This window comes from Dermacentor andersoni, chromosome 6 (assembly GCF_023375885.2).
Source record: "Dermacentor andersoni chromosome 6, qqDerAnde1_hic_scaffold, whole genome shotgun sequence".
Classification (NCBI taxonomy): Eukaryota; Metazoa; Arthropoda; class Arachnida; order Ixodida; family Ixodidae; genus Dermacentor; species Dermacentor andersoni.
The window spans coordinates 185,863,381-185,884,759 of NC_092819.1; the positions used below are offsets into that span (position 1 = coordinate 185,863,381).

The 21,379-nt window shown below is 45.0% G+C and overlaps 1 protein-coding gene across 4 annotated transcripts in view; it reads left to right on the forward strand.

The window, feature by feature from the left end:
- Positions 1–21,379, forward strand: part of LOC126524007 (protein FAM204A-like) — an 89,425-nt gene that overhangs the window by 62,834 nt on the left and 5,212 nt on the right. For 3 of the 4 annotated variants that reach the window (XM_055067023.2, XM_072288908.1, XM_072288909.1), the window contains exons 4-6: positions 7,650–7,739; positions 9,976–10,082; positions 10,139–10,258. In XM_055067023.2, the coding sequence (XP_054922998.1) occupies positions 7,650–7,739; positions 9,976–10,082; positions 10,139–10,229 (288 nt within the window). In that variant the 3' untranslated portion in view covers positions 10,230–10,258. The remainder of the gene's footprint in view (positions 1–7,649; positions 7,740–9,975; positions 10,083–10,138; positions 10,259–21,379) is intronic. The other variant, XM_050172392.3, reaches the window with a different exon arrangement.

The window sequence follows — 21,379 nt, forward strand, 5'->3', positions numbered from 1 at the left end:
TCTGATATGGAATTTCTGTCTAGTACTACTGACTGAGTTGCCACAAGGTTACGCTACAGTGTGTTTATAACTTAAGTGCAACAAGGCTATGCAGACGCAACACCTTCATGCATTTCTGGTGCTTATTCAGATTGCCATCATGCCACCCTCACTGAAGCTGAAATTATTGGGTAGCTATTTGGAACACGGAAAGTGTTTTGCTGCTCAGGAGGAAAGAGTAACAGTGCAGGCATTTCTTTTAACACATTGTTGACAGTAACAATGTCTATACAGTCGAACCCGACTATATCGAACCCGTTTGCATCGAATTATTCTATATATCGAACAATTTCTGGGCACGGTATAGTTACAATGAGTATATATAGCAAAAATTATGTTTACATCGAACAAAAATAGCAGCGACTCCCGATATATCGAGCGTCGAGCGGCGGAAAAGTGCCCCCAGAAGTTGGCTTTCCCTCGCGGTTGCGGGGAAACCCGACGGCACGGCTCCATCCAACCGCTCTCCTTACCGTGACCGCGCTGCTTCGGATGAGCCATCGACACCCCCCTGCAAGAAATGATCCTGGCCCGCAGCGCTTGCTCAGACAGCCAATCAGAGGCTCTTGTGCCCTCATCGTGCAAAATGTGGCGCGAGTGCGAGTTGTCTCGGTGCCTTTCTGGTCCATTGTGTGTGTTCCTTGTGAGCCTTCTCCCGCAGTGTTGCCGTGATGAAGCGGCAGAATTTGCCTTTTGTCGTGAAGCTCAAAATCATAAATCGGGTCAAACGCGGTGAGAAGTCGGATGTGTCCCCGCAGCGTGGATGATTCCGAGGAACACTCTCAGGACGATCTTGAAGAATAAGGGGGAAATTAGGGCTAAAGCGACCAAACTCTCGCCCCGGTGCCCGTGGTGCCCGATGCGTACGCATGGTCGTGTACGAGTGGTTCATCCGAAATTGCTTCAGCCGTGCCGGCTTCTGCGTATGTACTCGGTGATGACTGTAAATTCTGATGAATGCGACACAGTCGTTGCCAGTGTTGCTGAAACTTGGAGCGAGCTGTCAGAATTTCCGGAAGCTGTTGATGAATCAACAGTGGACGAGTTTGTGAGTGCAAATGATGGTGTCGCGACCACGAGAGAGCCCGAAAACGAAGACTACATTGCCGACATCGTACCAAGCACAAGTGAAAGTGGGCACAATGAGGAAAGCAACGACGGTTCTTTGCCTACATCCTCCGAAGTGATTGGTGCGCTCGCATTAGTCCGGTGCTTCTGCGCGAATGCGGAAGATTGCGGCCTCAGCTGCTCCCGACTCCTTAGACAATGGGGAGAAGTGCGTGTGTCGCAGGCAGCAAAATTGCCCAAGCAGAAAGAAATGCAGGACCTTTCATGCGAAACTAAACTAATTTCATCATAAAGTGATCTTATAAATGGTATGTGCTTTTAGGACATCCAATTATTCAGCAGGCTTATATCGAATTATGCTCTATATCGAAGTGATAAGCGTTTTTTTTGCGAGTTTGATATAACCGGGTTCGACTGTAGTAGCATTGTTGTAATATTGTCTTCGGAGAACCTGATGCGATACTGTGGCCACTGCTTAGGGACTAATTCACGACTGAGACTAGCATGCATAACCGAAACAAAAGTCATGTGCACCGACTTCTTAGCTTGGCATGGTGGACATAATTAAGTTGAGACAAGAAAAATACTTAAAAGGAAGAGGTCTGGACACCGACCAAAAATGGTTTAAAAGAGTTATTTACGTTTCGGCTCCCCCACGGGAGCCTTGTTCACAATGAAAGAAGCGGCAGAGCTGGCGCCCCTTTTTATGTGTGTCTCAAAACATGATTAAGGCACCTGGCATACATGGGTGGCAGATTGCCTTCGTTGCGATTAAGAGTGTGCGCCGTGGTTTGGATGATTAGGGACTCAAGATAAAGACGCGAAGAATGATTTCGCTCCTTGGCAATCACACGAGATTTCTCCCAGTTAATCTTATGTGATGTGGCTGCACAGTGTTCGGCCAAGGCATTTGATGCAACGTGTCGTTTCTGGACGTCATTCGTGTGTTGCTTAAGTCTTGTTTTGAAGTTGCCGGTTTCACCGACGTAGACATACCGACAATCCGCACACGGAATGACATACACCACGCCTGGGAACTTGTCCTTTTCCAAAGGGTCTTTCACATGCACGAGCTCGTGTCTAAGTTTCCGGGAGGGCACGTGCGCAGCCTGCATGTCATATGACTGCAGGACGCGTGCAAGAGTCTCGCTTATGCCGGGGACATACGGAATCCATTTAAACCAATTGGAATTTTAAACCATTTTGCATCATCCCGACCAGACGGGCTTCCGTCATACTCTCAACTTCAGACAAGAAAAATGTAACAGATAAATTAGACTTAGAGTTAAAGGCGAAGTTAAAGGAGAAATTAGAGTCAAAGGCATGCCCTTCCTCACTTGTACCAAGTGTTGGATAAACAGGAGTGCTTAGCATGTACATGACTACTCCTGTTAAACTGCTGACTGATCTCCACTGAAATTTTTACTCAGAGATGCTATTCTGCAAGCAATGTAGTTTAATGTCCATGTTTGTGGGCATTACTTAACAGTTTTGTCCACAACCACAGTAACACCGACACTGCTAAGAAATTTGAGCTGATGGCACTAGAATAATTTCCATTTCTGCTGCAACACAATGGTGGCACCATCTCTCATAGCTTCGGGAAAAAGATCTTCACCATAGGCTGGTGCCACTGTTCTGTTGCAGCTGAATTGACATGTCTTGAGTGGCTTCGAAGCAGACGACACCTACATTGAATTTGTTACCTTTAATTTAAGTCTAACCTTCATAGCATTGCCTTCTATGTATGAAACATAGTATAGTAACTTTGCATTGCACAAGTGAGTGAATGGCTCAAGAAGCGCTCCCCCCCCCCCCCCCCCCCCCCCACAAACACCGAAAGTGTAATTACCAGAGTTTTGTTGCCCACATCATTGTGGTGTCCTTTGACTTGCCACGACCTTCTCACTTGAAATTTTAATTTGGCTAATAGCTTACTACATCACTGAGTATGCAGAAGTGCATGGCTTTTAACTCGTAGTTTCGCTTTATTTCTGCAAATCCTGACATACGAGGACAAGCGCGTTAGAAGCACTAGCGGCGGCTGCCTCATCTGTATTTTCTCACTTCAACATTGTTTTAAATTTCTACTGTATATACCATGCACATACACAATATATTTAAATATAGACACAGAACAAATTTTATAATATTTTTCAAAGAGAAGGAGGTAGCCAATTAACACATATTTCTAAAGGTATGGACAGCCTATGCCTAGAGAATTAATATGTTGCTGTATATTCACCTTGCTTCAAATTGCTTTGCGTGCTTTTTTTGACCCTGAAAAAAAAAAAAAAAAAAAGCTATAGACTTCAGTAACCCCTTCGGCAAAGTCTTTTATCAAAAGGGTGAGAAATGCACGTGAATGATATGTGTCTCACTATTGCTTCTCTTTCCAGTAAGCAGTGCTAATGACTCCTGAAAAGAAACATTTCTAATAATTTACAACATTTATCAGGGATGGAAACATTGTCACTTGCATGTGGAAGTCATAAATATATACGAGGTGTCCCAATTAACTATCATGTACCAAGATTTAAAAAAAATAAAGAGCAATGCATTACTCAAAGAAAACCTAGTGCATACTGTTTCCAGTACAGTGAAGTAGCTGCCACTAATTTTTTTTGCTACTGATATTTAATTAGGTAATTGTAATTAATTATCTAACTCAAAACGTACCATCCTAATTATCAAAGGTTCAAGCAGGCATTTGTAGGCACAGCCAAGGGAAATCTAACTGTGGTATTTTCAGCGATGTACTAATTGTGTACTAATTTTTTCTGACTGATAAATAAACCCTGCAAAATGTGGAGAATACCACATGACTGCACTCCCACCCGCATAATAAACAATTAGCTCCCTTGAACAATTAGCCAGGATGAAATAAAGGAAAACGTAGTAATTGAGCTAGTATCTTATCTGTCACGCCCCGGCCGAAGTAACACGTTGCGTTTTGCGCTGGGATAGCTGTTGTTTTATACTGGTACCCCACGCACACTTCCAGTTTGTTTTGAATAGTCTCTCTGAGACCAGGTGGTCAAGGCACGCTGAATCATGTAAGGCCATTCTGAAAAATTTCAATGCAGTCTTGTGTTGCCTTGAAGCTATATCAAAGAACGAGGAAGAAAACAGTGACGCTAAGAACGAAGCGCACTCTCCAAGAAAATGACAAAACTAGAGACTGCATTCATGGCGATTTTTCGGAGTGAAATCTTCGTGCGCTTTGACAAAACGAGTGTAGCACTTCAGAAACCAGACCTAGACATTTCTACTGCTGTAGACCTGCTGAGCTCTCTAGAAGGCTTTGTTAATTCTTTGCGATCTCTCTTTGATACCTTTGAAGAGAGAGCATGCACGCAAAGGTACCAATCAGTGTTATCAGGATGAGGGCAAACGCATCGTTTTGAGTAAGCACATGGACGAAAAAAGCGATAGTGCGCTACAAGGTAGAAAAAATTTATCGTAGAGACCTACAATGTTGCACTTGACAGTCTAGGCTCTGCTTTGCGAGTGCGAAAGGCTGCCTACACTGAACTCTGCGATACGTTTGGATTCTTAAAATTGCTGACAGAAGTTGGGAGCGAGGCCCCTCTGGCACAGCAGGCTGAGAAGCTGGTGAAAACCTACAAAAATGATTTGGAGCCAGCATTTTCCGCTGAAATTGTTCAGTTTGCGAATTTTATGCACAACTCTGTGCCAGGACACGAATCCCCTGGGAATAATGAAGTTGCTGCATGAAAGAAAGCTTATTGATGTGTTTTTGAATCTTTCTATTGCTTTGCGAATGTACTTAAGCACACCCGTGGCAAACTGTGAGGCCGAGCAATCGCTTTCCAAGTTGCTGATAAAAAATTGCTTTCGTTTGAGCCTCCTTGACGACAAGTGAACTTGCTTGCTATCATGTCCATCGAAAGTGACCTCCTCCACGATCTGTCCTTCGAACAGACTATATCTGATTTCGCCAAAGTGAAGGCGCAAAAGATGCCATTTTAAAAGAGGACTGTTTGCGCTATACATGAATAGTTCCAATAAGTTCGTTGTGTCGCCTCCCAGCCTCCACGTTGCCAATGAAACGCCGAGCAGTGTAATTCAAGATATGCAAATGTTCGTTGTTCTTCTATTGTTTGTTCTTCTTGTGATATTTAGCATGCTTATAAAGAACTGTATTTTTGTTTTTTTGATAGTTCCACGTCTATTTGGTGTCGTCCTTGCTTGTCTTACCTTTAACGAAAATATTTTCAAATAATGTTTTGTAATTACATTTGGTAATTTTCATCTGTATTCTAGTGCATTTTTATGATGTTTGTATTGCTTTAAGTATCGTATATATCTATAGCATATTTATAGAGTAACATGCATAATTTGAATTAGCTTGAACTTGAATTAACGTGTATAGCTTGAATTTTAATAAAGAATAATTTGGATACAGCCATGCGTCTCCTCATGGGATTAAACTGAGTGATGTAAGCAAAGCCTAGCTTCAGAAGGATCGACATCTGAGCTGTGTTGTCTTTTCTACATTCTTGTACGTCTTGAGTGCACTAAACTTTTCCTTAAAGCCTAGCTTTTGCTGAAAACAGAATGCAGATTAATCACAAACTCGTGCCTTCCACAAAGTTCTACGCCATTCACGTCGCCCATACATGCAATCAGATTACACAAGGTTCGGCGACAACAGACAGCGGATTGAAGCATCGATAACATTCTAGAAACTTCCGATACATGTAGACGCGTCCTGCCCTGAGCAATAACATTTCTTAGACGGTAAAAGCGCTCACCCGTAAAAGATAAACGAGTTCACGTGTCAATATATATATATATATATATGTGTGTGTGGTATTCGGAAAGCAGGTCGGGCCCCAGCCCCCTCTGGAAAAATGAAAACATTCTGTCTATGCCAGCGTATATGTACAACAGTGGCCATTGTGGCGCAGGCACATTAATCCCTATCGATCGAATTGTTTCTGATGTGATGAGCATTCTTTGAGCACCTTTAAGATGTATCCGCTGCTGGGTGGCATTGAGTTCGTGTGGCCACTCAAGCACAACAGCAAGCTGTGCCACGAATGCACTCTTCAGTTGACTTCTGTCATGCCAGCTTGGGCCAGTGGCCAGGCGTCGCTCTTCAATAGTTCTTTGACATTTCTCTGCTGCTAACTGGAATCGAACAAATGTCATATGTATTCGACACTCTTGTCTGAATTCACACTAAGCTTAGAAGTAGGGTGAAGTGAGCAACTTGGTAGGTGTTCATCATAGACTTTTCAGGACAAAAAACTACACAGTGACTAGAGGGAGAACCACATGACACAAGCGCTGGCTATCAACTGAATGTTTATTGTGAAGAAAAAGTTACACGAAAGGATGCACAAAAGTTATGTTCAGTGGCAGAGCATTACAGAGGTAAAATCACGATAAGGAGTATTGGCAATGTGTTTTAATTTTGTGATATATTGGCTGGCACGGACAATCCATCTCGTGCAGCAGGTTGCAAACGGAGCAATGTGTGGCGCGACTGCCTCATTAATTGGAAGATCGTAAGAGGCAGTGTGTGGGTGTGATTCACAGCAGCTGCCGCAGACAGACCTGCACTCGCGCAGTGCTTTGTTTTCATGCAGACGAGATGTGCTACTCTGGTGCTATCTCGTAGCCATCGTCAATTCAAAGCCCATCTTGTGCAGCGCTTTTCTTCTCGCACTTTTGCCATATCCTCCTCCTCTGCTTCCTCCTCATGCTCTCTTCGCTATTGCAGTCTTTCATCTCCCGCTGCGACACGCATTTGCTTTCATCTTTTGCTGCGTTCGTTATCTCAGTTACAAGGGACAACACCGACGCTCGCTGCAGGAATGGGCACCTAAAATCTGCGCTTTAAAATTTTAAAATAAAGCATGCACTGATTGCTATCCCATGTCATTTAGAAAGGATAGGTTTGGTCTCTTTCTTGTTTATATGATATGCCTCAGTGGTTCTTCGGAATAGACCTTCAGTTGATAGTCGGCTCTTGTGTTATGTGGATCTCCCTTTTGTAGTTTTTCACGCTGACAAGTTTACAATAGACATATTCATGCATGTACCATGCACGGACTTCGGGCGCAACTGCTGTGTGGCGCATTGTGTCCAGAGGGAAGTGCAAGAGAGCAGCCTGGCTGGCTGTATGCATCATGTGGTTCAGTGATGTCACTAGTGCAGTGGGCTGGTGCATTGTTTCAATGCTAATCGTATTAACATCGGCAGTCATCCTGTGATCCTTTATTGGTACGAAATCCCACTCTCCCTTGCTATGTAGCCTGCTATGTACTTGGCCAGTGTTGCGTTATTTTCACCGATGGACATGGCCTTGTCTACCATGCAGACAAATTTGCCAATGGTTGTTTATTGTGTATTCAGTGGCACACGCACTTTCTAGTGTAAGAGGTTTTCAAAGGAGTAAAATTCAGGGAAGAGCAAAGAAACCGTCTAGGACTCACAGCCACTGCTCTATGGTACAAGAGGCACGAGCTGCTGCTACTCTAGCGCTTGATTAGTGCTTTCCTCACTTTCAGACAGAAGTTGAAACCCTGGTGGAGGCTGCCATTGCCAATGGAGACTTTGACAAGGCAGAGATGTTGAGCGACCACTTGGGCAACAGGCAGGTGAGATATTGTTGGGAAGAGGGCAGCATCGAGGTTCACCTTTGTTAATCTGTCATCAATATTCAATACTGCTTGTAAAAGCCTACTTAATGTTCAGCCCTTTAAAATATGGCCGCATTCTTTGAACCCTAAGGTAGGCTTAAGCATGAGATGCCCTTTTTATTTTGTGCCACGATTCCTGTATCTGATATCTTTCATCTTCCAATAAAATGAAAGAAAGTACAAACTGGACACTGAAAGAAAAAAAGGCACATACTCACACTCAAATGTGCTACTTGCAACACTAGATTGATTGATTGATTGATTGATTGATTGATTGATTGTGGCAGCATTCTCACTTCAGCTATTGTTTTCAGATCATGCCCCACATAATGTGCTTGATCTCATAGAAACAGCCAAGGCTTACAGTATTGCGACAGTTTCCACCGTTATCTGGCCTTAACAAAAGGCCTGTTGATGAAAATAAACTACCCTACCAATTAAATTGTGTATTAAATGCAATTAAAACACAGTTGATTTCCTTATGCTCTTCTCGGCTTCATTATCTGTTGGCTTCATTTGTTTGTGACTTACCAAACTGGGCCCCTCAGTTCCTCTTCTTCTAATTCATAACACTGAAAGTCACTTCTTTTCTATGCCAAAATGCCACACCAAAAACAGATGAAAGTAATCACCAGTAACTTCCTGCCTCACACAGAATTCAGATGGTCAGAATACTTGTCATATGTATAGACAACTGTTTATATAGAAACTTCTGGACACATGCTTGTCACAGGTCTTTTTTCTGGTTTAGCTAGAAGTTATGAGGAGACCTTGTGAGCCTGTGTCAAAACTTGACCAACTGAAACCAATATGCACAATTTGCAAACAAAAATGTACCATGCAAGTTCATTTGGCTGTTCTTGATCATAATTTATGTGGGCACAATTTTTTTATGTGGGCCTGCAATTGTTAATTGCACAAAATTCATATTTGTTTTTATATGGGTGTTATGGTATGTGTATTTGTTTCCAAGTTTAATAATTAGTACCCTCACAATGTGCTGCTCAGTTTTCAAATCAGACTGAATTGCACCACTGTGTGTGTGTGTGTGTGTGTGCACATACAGTATTTTTTTTTTCAGTATACTCACAGAGAGCTGTGAGAACTCATAGCTGTAGCATGCATCAAAGCTAGCATTTTATTTCCTTAGATTGTGAACATACTGTGTTGTGCTGTGTATGATCCAGAAAGCAGTTTTGTGTGTAAGAAAGACACTAAATTGTCCAAAGATATTGCTGAAGTTGTCTGCCATTTGATTCGAAAGGTTGTCACGAACCACGACAAAAGGAGCAAGGAGATCACTGTGCACTGAATGCAGAATGGTTCCAGCAAAGCAAAATGATTCAAGGAAAGCAGGGAGATTGGCAAGAATACTTTTGCTTTCGTATAAGTACTTTGCTGTGAGTGCTGCCTTTGCAGCTGTACAATGCGTGCTAAGTGAAATTTTTGCTCGTTCAACTGGCAGCAGTGTGCCTTTCAACTCCCAATTTTCAGCTATATTGAAGTGTATGTAGGTGCCATACCTGATGTGTGTGCCCAGCTTGTTTGTTGGGAATACCTAAATCTGGTCTTTTAATGCAATTAGCATTCTTAGCGTATATCAGCTGCTTTGAGTCTATCTATCTAGCCTCTTTACACCACTCTTCAATATTTTTTATAAATCCTTAAATATTTCGCCTGCCCTGGGCAGATTTGAACACGCATTGCATGGGTTCCTTTTAGGCACATCGCTTTAGCTTCACTCACAATGCTTTAGTGCTGTGCTGCGAGTGCCTATGGGGCAGCAAGGGATGTGTTGGCATGCTATCTTGGAGGCCATGCAGTCTCGGGCTTGGTGCATGTGCACCACTAGATTGCGCAGCATGTCCCGAGGCAAGACAGGAGCCCAGTTGCAGCGCACGTCTCATGCTTGACATGGTTTTGGAAATGGCAATACGATGTGTCTCTACATTGCTTCAGTGCTAATCACAGTAACATTGACAGTCATTGTGAGAGCGGTTCAGCCAGAGTTCTTTTTCGAGCGAATTACGGTAACCTTGTACAGTAAAACATTATTACGATAACTTTGCATCTGACACAAAATAGCTCCATTATATCTGATATTCAGGATAAGCACAAGTTTATCATCAATGATACAGCTCTTCTTAGAAGCTGTCTCGGTGCTAACGTTTGCCCCTGCTCCCTCCCCCAACAGTTTGCTGTGAAGATTGCAGACGCATTTGCTGCCAAGCGGTGTGCAGAGGAGCAAGAGGCCAAAAGGAGAAGAGACTATGTCAAGAGGCAGACCAAGTTACCTTGGGGGTGAGCACTGTAGCTTGTGCCTTTTGTGTATGAAAGACGCTGTCCATTTGTCGCAGCCTGATGTGCTCACTGGATACCAGAGGTACTCACTCTCAACTATACAATGGCTCATACTGGCTCCACACGGATTTCACCGGTGTGAGATAGAGCGTGACGAAGGGTGTGAGTGGACGTAGGTATGAATGCAAGTGAGTGCCCGTGAGTGTGAGCAGACATGTGTATAAAGAGCACTGACTGCCAGTTAATGTGAGTACGAAGGAAAGTCAGTGACGGTGAGTTTAAGTGGACGCAGGTATGAATGTGAGTGACCACCGGCTGGTGTGGGTGAACGCCATTGAGTGGGCCCGAGTACCAACGTGGCCGGGAATGCGAGTTGAGTGCAGACAAGTATTGATGAAAAATATTTAAAAATATTGCTGAAGCAGTGCGGCTGTCAGCCTATTCTGCTTGCCTACGTGTGGATACTTCTGCATGACATACACAGCCGTGGTAAAGAGAGATGAAGCATTTCTTTAAGAGCATTTTTTTTATAACATTTCAGCATTTGTTATAAGCGATGCTATTACAGAAACCATAGCTAATCTGGTAACATTTCTGTCACCTGTAAAATTACGTTGTTTCTGAATTTGCACCATCTGTCTCACATCCTTTCAAGTGTTAAGTTCTGCATTGCCTCAGTATGTAAGGCATTGTAAAAAAGTGTCTACCTGTTTTGTTCCATGTGTTTATTGACAGCATTGACAGCATTGTTGTACCAAAAACGTGGGCGATGTTGTGGTCAAGCCTTCAAGTAATGGCTTGCCTCCTTGGTCTCTTTCACAATTGAGAAACGTGGCATGAGAAAAACCCCCAGGCCATATGTTTGTAAGCTTGCTTGTAAGTTATGAAAGCAAAGCTCACATGGCCAATGAAGTATGAATTCATAAAGAGCTGTAAAAAGTTATACTTTCGTGTACGTAAGTCGGCACGAAATGCCTCCTTGAATCACAAGTATCCACTTGTGTCGCATGTTTTCTTCCTTCGAAAAAGAACACACTGGCACATCTTTCCCTTTGTCATAATTGCCGCAACATCTCGACACACAACATTTGTTTGGCATTTCTACATTGTCCTCTTCGGCTACAGATGAAGAAAAATGACGCACAACTACAGGCACATGTGTCTTCAAAGACTGCGTGCTTCCACTGCGGCAAAACCAGCAAATGTAAGGCAGCTGCACGTTGCTGGCCGGTGAGCTGTGACTTCATATTCTAGCGTGCAGGCATGAAAAACTTCTTCAGGAGGTGTCGACTCAGTGTGCCATGAGCCAAGAAGTTATCTTTTCTGTGTCGCTTCAACTAGAAAAGTACAAATTCCAGAAGGTACAACCTGTTATCAGCAGTGATGTAAACAAATCATCAATGGACCATAATCTCCTGATGACGACGCAGTAGCCACCAACCTTTTGCACTGCACTGCCTCACTCCAAACTCTTCGCCACCCTGTATTCATACAACCAAAATAAAAGCATGTGGGATCAAGCCCGCTCCTACTTAAAGCAATAATGGGCATAAAACCAATAAAGAATAAATGAAAAGGGGTGTAAAACTACCTAAAGCACAAATTTAACAGAAAAAGTACGAATTGGAAAAATAAGAATTTGCAGGACGCTTCACCTTCAGGAGTGGAACACGATACATTTCAAAGATCCCTGACTGCTTGTCACGCTTCCCGACAATTCTTTCAGGTGCGCAGAGCCGAGTGCGATGGTGTGGTTGCAAGGAACCGAGCGGGCCGCGTCGCTCGAAAAAGGGGTTTGTGTTTGAGTTTCCGCATAACAGAATGATGCTTTCTGGTATATTCAAATTACACTGCGACACTGTCATGTTTGTAGGTTGTGTTTAGGTTGCATATTACGATTTTTCTACCGTATTGCACTTTGAGGAGTTCAGTTACAGTACCGCATCTGCGCCATGCGGAGGGCCTAGGTGGTTGTGGTTCATAACACTTTTTCACAAAGCGAAGTCTGACGCCGACATTGAATTTTTTGCGACACAGGGCCTTTAATGCTATCACATTAAAATGTGGGCACCATGACACTTGACATTCTAAGAGTCTGGTCAGCGAGCACAGAAAGCACTCGCGCAGAGTGTTTATATGAAAACAAAAGATGATGAGTGGCATGAATGATCGATAACAGTGTCTGCTGGTACCCGGTCAATGAGAGCCTCCTCTGGGTGGGTGCCAGATGTCGTCGAAGTCAAGAAGACTGGGACCAGTTTGAGCAGGTGCTCAGAATGCCTTGAATGGTCTAAAGTGAAATTATGGAGGCAGAGTGATGAATGTGTGGTTGACCACAAGAAGTTGACCGAGCAATCATCGCGAGAGAAGCAAAGAAGCACGCTTGCACACTCCGCTGGGAGAGCGGACCCAGAACGACCCAGTAGACCAAGAACGAGTGAAAATGCATGTGTGTTGTTTTGGTTTTTCTTTTTTTCACTACTGATCATGAGCAATGACAAAGAAAGTGGAGGGTTGTTTGTTGTTCGGCTTTTTCTTTTTTTTTTGAGATGTGGTGCTCAGCAGCGACAGAGAGTATGCATTAAAGGCCAATTGCAGTGAAATTTAACTTGAGCTAAATTGACTATAAATGCCGACCGTAAACTCTCAAGAGTAATCTTGGCAAAGCTGCAAGGCTGGTAATTGCCTAATTTTGTTATTAGCAGCTATTAAATAGCGCCTATGCAGACAGCGCGTGCACCTGGCGGCAAAGCAGTAGCAATACGCATATGGCGAATATTGAAGAGCTGTACGGAAGTGTTGATCTCTTAGTTGCACCATGTTGCACCTAGGCAGCCAGGCGCATTGCTCGTTTATCATTTGTGAGTTTACAGGCATCTCTGTAGGTATGCGTTCTCCCTATTGCACTCGTAATTTGAGCTGTTGCAAGAACGGCTGAACGGCTGTGCAGTGCACAGCGCTGAATAGAGGAAGGCCGAACACACCTTTCCTGTTTCAGCTTTCAGAGCAAAAGTGTGGACCACGGCAAATCAGGCAAGTGCAAGGCGGACTAGCCAACGCGCATAAAGCATGTAAACTGCAGTTCACAAAGCTGCATAAGCTACATTTCAAAAGCACCGTCACTCACCCATCAAGTTGTGCTTGGCAAACGCTTTCTCGGCTTGACTATAACTACTATATGCCACGATGGCACACGAAAACCGACAGTAACGTTCAAAGGCATTATTATAGAGCGATCATTTCCGGCAGTGCATCATCTGCAAAATATTTCGTGCATCTCTACATCGGACGCGCTGAAATTTACAAACTAAATCCTTTCTGACACAGTGCCAGAAACAAGCAGCTGCATTTGTCACGAAGGAAATTTTATTTGGCGGCCATGGTGTAGATGCGGTGGCAAGCCATGCAGGAATGCAATGCCGCCAGAGCGAAATAGGCAAAGCTTTAGCACGGCCGCAGTCCGGCCTGTCTGGCCGCGAGTTTGCACACACTTAGCACTGAGCCCTGCTGAGCCCCTCTAGGCGGGCCGTGCCAAGTCTCAGCTACTTATCATCCTTTACTACGGATGGCAGTAGTTGTCAGATCGGTCTAGGGAGCCCACATCAGAACAGTGTTTTTGCTTGCATGAAGGTTCCCTAGGTTGGTCTACTAGTCCGGCACTTCCAGCATGCCAGGCAGCGGCCGGTGAAGTTGGATACACCATGCCGTAGACACTAAGATCGCTAAAATTTTACCCTTCACTTTAACGTGACCCGCAGCAGCATGGCGATCAGTTGTTGCCGCAGTGCTAACGGACAAGTGCGCTGCGAGTGCTTCTTTGTTTGTCGAAGGCGCAAACGCAACACGCTTGCTTCACTGAACCCAAACAGCATGCTGCTGGTCAGCCAAGCTAGTGCATGATCCAGCTGCTCCGGTGTGTGATAGGACATGTTCTATTCTCTCACCAGCCACACTAGACTGTGCAGCATTGAATTTACGCCGATATAGGGTAATTGTGTCGCGTGTAGATCGCGTCCGCGTTAAGCTGGACTATACTGCACCTTTAGCTTGGCCACCCAAATGCACTCTTCGAGTGGAGGCACAACGCATCGAGGCCCTGTTGAATGTAGACAACCAGATAGAGAAAACTAGCTTAACTCAGAGAATACTCCAAATCAAAAGAAAATCGCAGGTGTGCAATGGCATTGTCACAGTGCATGAAGCAGCTCATCATCATCATCCTATTCATGTCCACTGCAGGACGTAGGTCTCTCCCTGCGATCTCCAATCACCCCTGTCCTGTGCCAACCGATTCCAACTAGCACCCGCGCAGGAGAGGACAGCAGAAGACACCATCTAGTCTTCTGCTGTCCTCTGCTGCCCTTCCCTTCGCTTGGTGCCCATTCTGTCACCCTAATGGTCCAACGGTTATCTAGTCAGCGCATTACATCACCGGCTCAGCGCCATTTTTTTTCTCTTAATGTCTATTAGAATATCGTCTATACCCGTTTGCTCTCTGATTCAAACCGCTCTCTTTCTGTCTCTTAAAGTTATGCCTAGCATTCTTCGTTCCATCGCTCTTTGCGCAGTCCTTAACTTGTTCTCAAGCTTCTTTGTCAGCCTCCAAGTCTCTGCGCCGTATGTCAGCACCGGTAAAATGCACTAATTGTATACTTTCTTTTTCAACGAAGCAGCTAACAGTCCAACTCTGTGCCTAGCAGACGTACGGGACCTGTTCGCTTATACACCGGAACAGAATAAAAGCAAAGGCATAGCCTCCTCTCAAGGAGGCCTGGGAAAACAGACAGCACGGGTGCTGGTTCTCCACATTCTTCATTGTACAGTAAAACCTTTTTAAACCATACCCGCTTAAAGAGTAGTTTCGTTTTTAAAGTAGTAAAGTCAAATCCCCGACTCAGTGGCCATTGAACATAATGCATTTTGTATCTGCATAAACCATACCAGCTTATTGCATACATATCGGTTAACATGTAGTGTTTCCACTTTTCGTTGCGAAATCACGGCAATGTGTCGGCCCGGAACAACAATGAGCCTCGGAGATCAGAATAGCTTCCAAGCGCAAATGCAGAGGGCGCTTCGAAGGGTGAAGCCACGTCAACATCAGCATCATTTCGACACCGTGCCAGAGTCGTAGCATTGTGGTGTCGTGCAAGCTAGGACACAAACCGGGTGCTCAGCACAGAAAAAAAAATTGGACATCGTTTGTGCTGTCAAACATGGCACGAAGAAGTCGGTGCTGGCACACATGAGGGATCTATCGTTGACTGCGGTGTATGGCATTTGGAACGGAGAAATTGGTCGGCAATGCTGCTGCGACCAGGAAAATGCATCGGCTACGAGGTTCGACTTTTTGCCATCATTGCTTCTGTTATTGCCCAAGTGTTGCCTAACAGCAGTAATGAGGACGACACGGAAAGCGACAGCACAGGCGTTTCAAGTCTGACAGTGGCAGATGCTGTGCGTTACACCAGCCTCATGTGGGTGTTTGCCGAGAAGAGAGGGCTGGCGGCTGGCTCGTAGCTTGAGCGAGCTTGAGGACGCCATCGTCACTGCTAGCCCGCTGCGGCATCAGACGAAAATAACATACTCTTGTCACACAACGTGAATAAATACTGCATGTTTTTTGCCCTTTCATCGGACTCTCTGACAGTTCCATTTTTCACAGATAAGTGGGCAATCTTGCGATATTTCGATTAAGGAGTACTACCATTTACTACACACTTTTTCCAAACTCCGATCAACTACGGTTTAACGAGGTTTCACAGTACGTCATTTCCACCAGGTGATAATGGCGGCGTTTTTTTTTTAAGTTTCGCTATGAAAAACACTGATTTTTGCGAGGTCTTTCTTACCCATTGGCCTGTATTTCAAGCATAAGATGTTGCACAGAGGCTACTGCATGTCCCAAGTACCTGAAAGTGGGCTTTTTACATGGTTGAAAATTTTGTTGCAGCTGGCCTTTAAAGCAAGAAGAAAGCGAAAAAAATTAGAGTAAGAAAAAATAAAGATGGAATGGAATGACAGTAATAAAAATGGAGAAAAAAGGAAGACAAAAGTAAAAAAAAAAGTGCTGAATAAATGCTGATAAAAAATAGATTCGTTAGAATAGCTGGAGATGTCACACATTGTGATATACAGTGAAACCTCGTTAAACCGTAGTTGGCCGGAGCTCGGAAAAAGTATGTACTAAACAGTAACAGTAGTGCTGTTTAATCGAAATAGCATGAGATCGACCACTTACCTGTCAAAAACGGAACTCGGAGAGAGTGCGATGAAAAGGGAAAAAAAACATGCAGTATTTATTCACTTCGCGCGCCAAAAGTGTTATTTTTGTTTGATGCTGCGGCGGCCTAGCAGCGACGACAGTGGCCTCAAACTTATTGAAGCTGCCAGCCAGCTTTTCAGCCAGCCCCCTCTTCTTGGCAAACACTCACATGGCAGATTCCTTGTTGGCATTACATATTCTCCATGCATGTGCGCGGTCTTGCTGCAGAAGCTGCAGGCCGCCTTTTTCATTGCAGGGTGCTGTTCTTGTCGCGACGATTGCATTCATGAGGCTGATGTGACGCGGAGATTATGCCACTGTCAGGCCTGTATCGCTCGTGCTGTCCCTTTCCATGTCGTTCTCATCATTGTCGCTAGCCGACACTTCGGCAACAACAGAGGCAACGATGGCAAAAAGTCGAACCTCGTAGCCAACATCCCTTCGCAGTCACAGCAGCGCTGCCGAGTAACTTCTTCGCATTCCAAATGCCACAGACCATAGTCAACAACAGATCCCAGTCACGTGCCAGCGCCAACTTCTTCGTGTCACGTTCGATCGCACGAACAATGTCTAATTTTTCTTCTATGCTGAGCATCCGGCATCTTTATTTTTATCCGAGCTTCGGCATGATGCGAGTCCTCGCATGCACGACACCACAACGCTCTCTGGCACGCCGCTGAAATGATGTTGATGTTGATGTGGCTTCACACGCAAATGCACAGGGCGCTTGGAGGCCATTCCGATCTCTTAGGCTTGTTCTTCTGCGGGGTCGCCCGATGGAGACAACGCACCGCCATGTTTGTGCGACGAAAAGGTGAAACACTACTTGTTAACTGATACGTACGCAATAAGCTGGTACGGTTTATGCGGATACAAAACACATTATGTTCAATGGCTGCTGAGTCGGGGATATGACTTTACTACATTTAAAACGAAACTACTGTTTAAGCGGGAACGGTTTAACAAGGTTTTACTGTATTGGAATTTCCTTCCTTTTTTTTTCTTTCCTTTTCAAGCGGTGCGAGCTATGCGCCCAACTGGTCGCCATGCACTAAAGTCATCAGAAACACAGTATGCAATCTGCTGGCCCCAAGTGCACTACCATGCCAAGTTTACGTGGGGTGTGAGGCAAGAGTTCTTCAATGCTAAGGAGGGAGCGACACTGAATTGGGCTGTTAGAAGCGGTAGTAGAAGGTGCCGGAGAGCATTCCAGACATCGACAATGCAATGTGGAAAAGTTGTTGACGTAGGTGCAGGCAGAGTTTGTGTTTCCGCATCCATTTCTAGCTCAAGCGTATATACATGTATACAGTGGAATCTCAATGATACGATCACGGCTAATGGGAATTTCCGGATGATACGAATTCTTCGGTGGTCCTGGTCGAGCCCCATTACTTTGCAACATGCTAGAGAACGGTTGTTACCAATCAATTTTTGACCCGTGTTGGTTGATACGAATAAATGCAGCCCCACCAACGGCCGCGAAAGAGAACAGCGTGCAGTCACACGATTTCTCCCTTTCTCTTTTGGTGCGGAGGTGCGGACGTGGCGCGCAGAGGCCGTGACTGGGCGCGAAGAGATTGAAGCGGTGGCGTTTTTGTTGCTTTTGTGCTTTTACTCCATTTCCGCGTGCCATCGGACGGAGTGGCTGCTGTGCTTCGGGCCGCATTTTTTGTTTGCGCCATTTTGCCTAGTCGCAGCGAGCTGTGTCTCGCAAGCGGAAAGAGAAATGAGACATTCTTCGAAAGATTGATGAGGATCCCAAGAGGAAGCGGATGGAGTGGGCTAAGGAGCTAGGCCTTGCAATGTCAACACTGAGCACAATTGTTGCACAGCGAGACACTATCATGAAAAACGTGCTTTCGTTCAACGTAAACATGAAGCAAGCAAAAACCGCTCAGCACGTGAAGCTTGAGGAGACTCTCCCGACTTGGTTTAAAAAGGTAACCGCAGCTGGTGTAAATATTGACGGTAAGGTTTTGCAGGGAGAAAGCCGATGAGTTTGCACTTGCTCTGCACATCGATGGGTTCCAGGTCTCAGGTGGGTGGCTGCATCATTTTAAGACTAGGCATGGTCTCGTTTATAAAAGCGTTTGCGGCGAAGCGAAAAAAGCTAACGAGGCAGTTGTCAGCGACTGGCTAGCGAAGCTGCCATCACTCATCGCGGAGTATGAGCCTCGTGATGTTTTTAATGCTGATGACGCAGGTGTGTTTTTTAACCTGCAACCTGAGAAGAGCCTCTGTTTAAAAGGTGAAGCATGCAAAGGAGACAAAAAAAGCAAAGAGCGCATTATGGTTCTCTTATGCTGTAATGCCGATGGATTGGAGAAAGTTAAGCTCACGGTAGTTGGCAAATTTCGAAAGCCCCGGCGCTTCAAGCGCGAGAGCCATTTGCCATGCGTCTATCAGGCAAACAAAAAGGCGTGGATGACGGCGGTGCTGTTCGAAGAGTTTCTATCGCTCCTTGACAGGAGGATGGCTTGCAAGAATCTGAAGATTGTTCTGTTTCTTGACCAGTGTGCCGCCCAGCTGAGGCAAGTAACGCTTCAATACGTTGAACTTGTCTTTTTACTTGCGAACACGACGATGCACCTGCAACCCCTTGATACTGGGATTATAAAGAACGCAAAGCACCATTTCAAAAGCCTTCTTGTGCGCCGTTTAGTTGCTAAAATTGATCAAAAGGACGAAGGCAACCTGCGAATAAGCCTCTTGGATGCCATCCATTGTATAGCTATGGCATCGGATCGGGTAACTCCGACTACCGTAGCGAACTGGAGGATTGGGAACGGCTTAATGTCGAGTGCACAGCTGATGACTTTTGCATGGAAGATGACAATCTAGCAACGTGTGGTGCGTGCACAGTAGAAGATATTGTCGAAGAGGCCACATGTGAGGCTGCTGATTCTAGCGATGATGGCGACGACATAGACGTGGGCGACGGCGAAGGACCACCACCGGTGGCTGAAATGCTGCATGCGCTCGACGTTCTGAGGTGTGCTATGGATGCGGATGAAATCAGTGATGACATGTGCACGCGTTTTTATGAATTTGAACAAAGTCTGCTAAGTCCTGAATGAACAATAGGGCACACATGCAATTTGTTTTGAGTCGAGTGTTTTGTTTTTTGATTCTACTGTGTTTTGCACTCCAGCCGAGTCTCGTTGTTTGCTTCTTTTGTTGCAATGTACGTTTTCTTTGTTCCTGTTATCTCTGTACCCCACTCCCGCCTAAGGCTTGTAATACAGGCCGGCAGTATTTGCTAAATAAAATAAATAAATAAATAAGTGACCTGACAAAGAAAAAAAAGCAGAAGGACATTAGAGACTTTTTCTTCAAGAAATAAATGCTTTTTACGACGTGTGCGTGAGTGAGTTCACCTCTGACTCTAATTTAGCTAGTTTTAATTGTGTTTCGATGATAAGAATTTCAGCTAATACGAATATTTTTCGTGACCCCATGAGATTCGTATCATCGAGATTCTACTGTATGTATATGTGTGTGCGTGTATACATGCATAGAGAGAGAGCTGCATCGCCTCTCGAGCCGCTGGTGCAAGGAGCCCGCCACAGTCCCTGGCCACAAGCATCCAGTGGGGCCCGTACCCAGGAGGATCAAAAGACTCGAACGCCATACCAGCAGTGGTATGCCAAGAGTAGCAAGTGTTGCCATCCAAGTTGCTGGAATGGGACCCCTGCCACAGTGCCAGATGATGAGAGCATACGTGAGCCACCCACTAAGCGTAGAAAGTGGGAGGTCTGTTTTACTGTCACAAATGTGAGCAATGGCATGAGTACTGCACAGCAGCGCCAAGGGCAAGCGTTCCTGAGGCCCGCGAAAATGTGTCATCCGTGCCACGTGAGACAGAGGCACAGTGTCGACACTGCTGAATGCAGAGCACAGGCAGACTGAATACACACTGTGGTGGTGGGGGGGAAAAAAAGAAAAAGGAAATATTAAATAAAATGTAAAAAACGGAAACAGGAAGCTTAAGTGGCGTCTGGTATTGCTATGCAACGAGGCACCTCTGGCACCGCCAAGTTAATCACGCACTCCATGCGCACTGAAATCGCTCTGTTTTTAGCTATGTTTAATATTTCCAGATACAGTTGAACCCGGCTATATCGAACTTGCAAAAAGACACCTATGAGTTCGATATAGAGCATAATTCGATATAAGCCTGCTGCAGTATTGGACGTCATAAAAGCACACACCATTTATAAAATCACTGTGTTGATGAAACTAGCTTTGTTTCGCATGAAGTAGTCCCGTATTTTCTTCTGCTTGGGCAATCACTGCCTGCGATGCACACATTTCGCCACATTGTCTAATGAATTGGAGCAGCTGAGGCCGCAACCTTCCATATTCGCGCAGAACCACCGGACTAGTGCGAGTGCACCAATCAGCTCCAAGGTTGTAGGCAAGGGACCGTCGTTGCTTTTCTCATTGTGCCCACTTTCACTTGTGCTCGGTACGATGTCGGCAATGTGGCCTTCGTTTTCTGGCTTTACCGTGGTCGCGACACCATCATCTGCACTCACAAACTTGTCGACCTTTGAAGTATAAACCCCGTGCAAGCGATGTTGCCCTCGACAGCGAGAAGTGATGCGATGGAGATGGCTGTTGCGTTCGCTCGTCGCTTACAAATCGTACCCCATGCGAGCGACGATTTTGAGCGACGTCTCCTTGGTGTTGCCGGTATGAGGGCAGCAATATACGCACCGAAACTAGCGTGACATGTGCTTTATTAATTTAAGTTGATGTATTTAACTGTAAAAAGCAACATAAAATATTTCTGAGGGTCTTGCAATAGGTCCTTATTCTTGCACATATAAAAATTCAATCGTTTGCTCCTTCCGTGTGACAATCAGTAGTATATGAGTGATGTACATCCAGATGCAGCTTCGCGCTATTGGCTAGTCGTTCATAGCACTTGCAGGCGACGAGCGATGAATTCTAGATTTCTTCCTTGAACCCTAATCAAGAGTCACAAACAACTCTGAAAATTTTAATGGTGTTTCAGTGTTGCAAC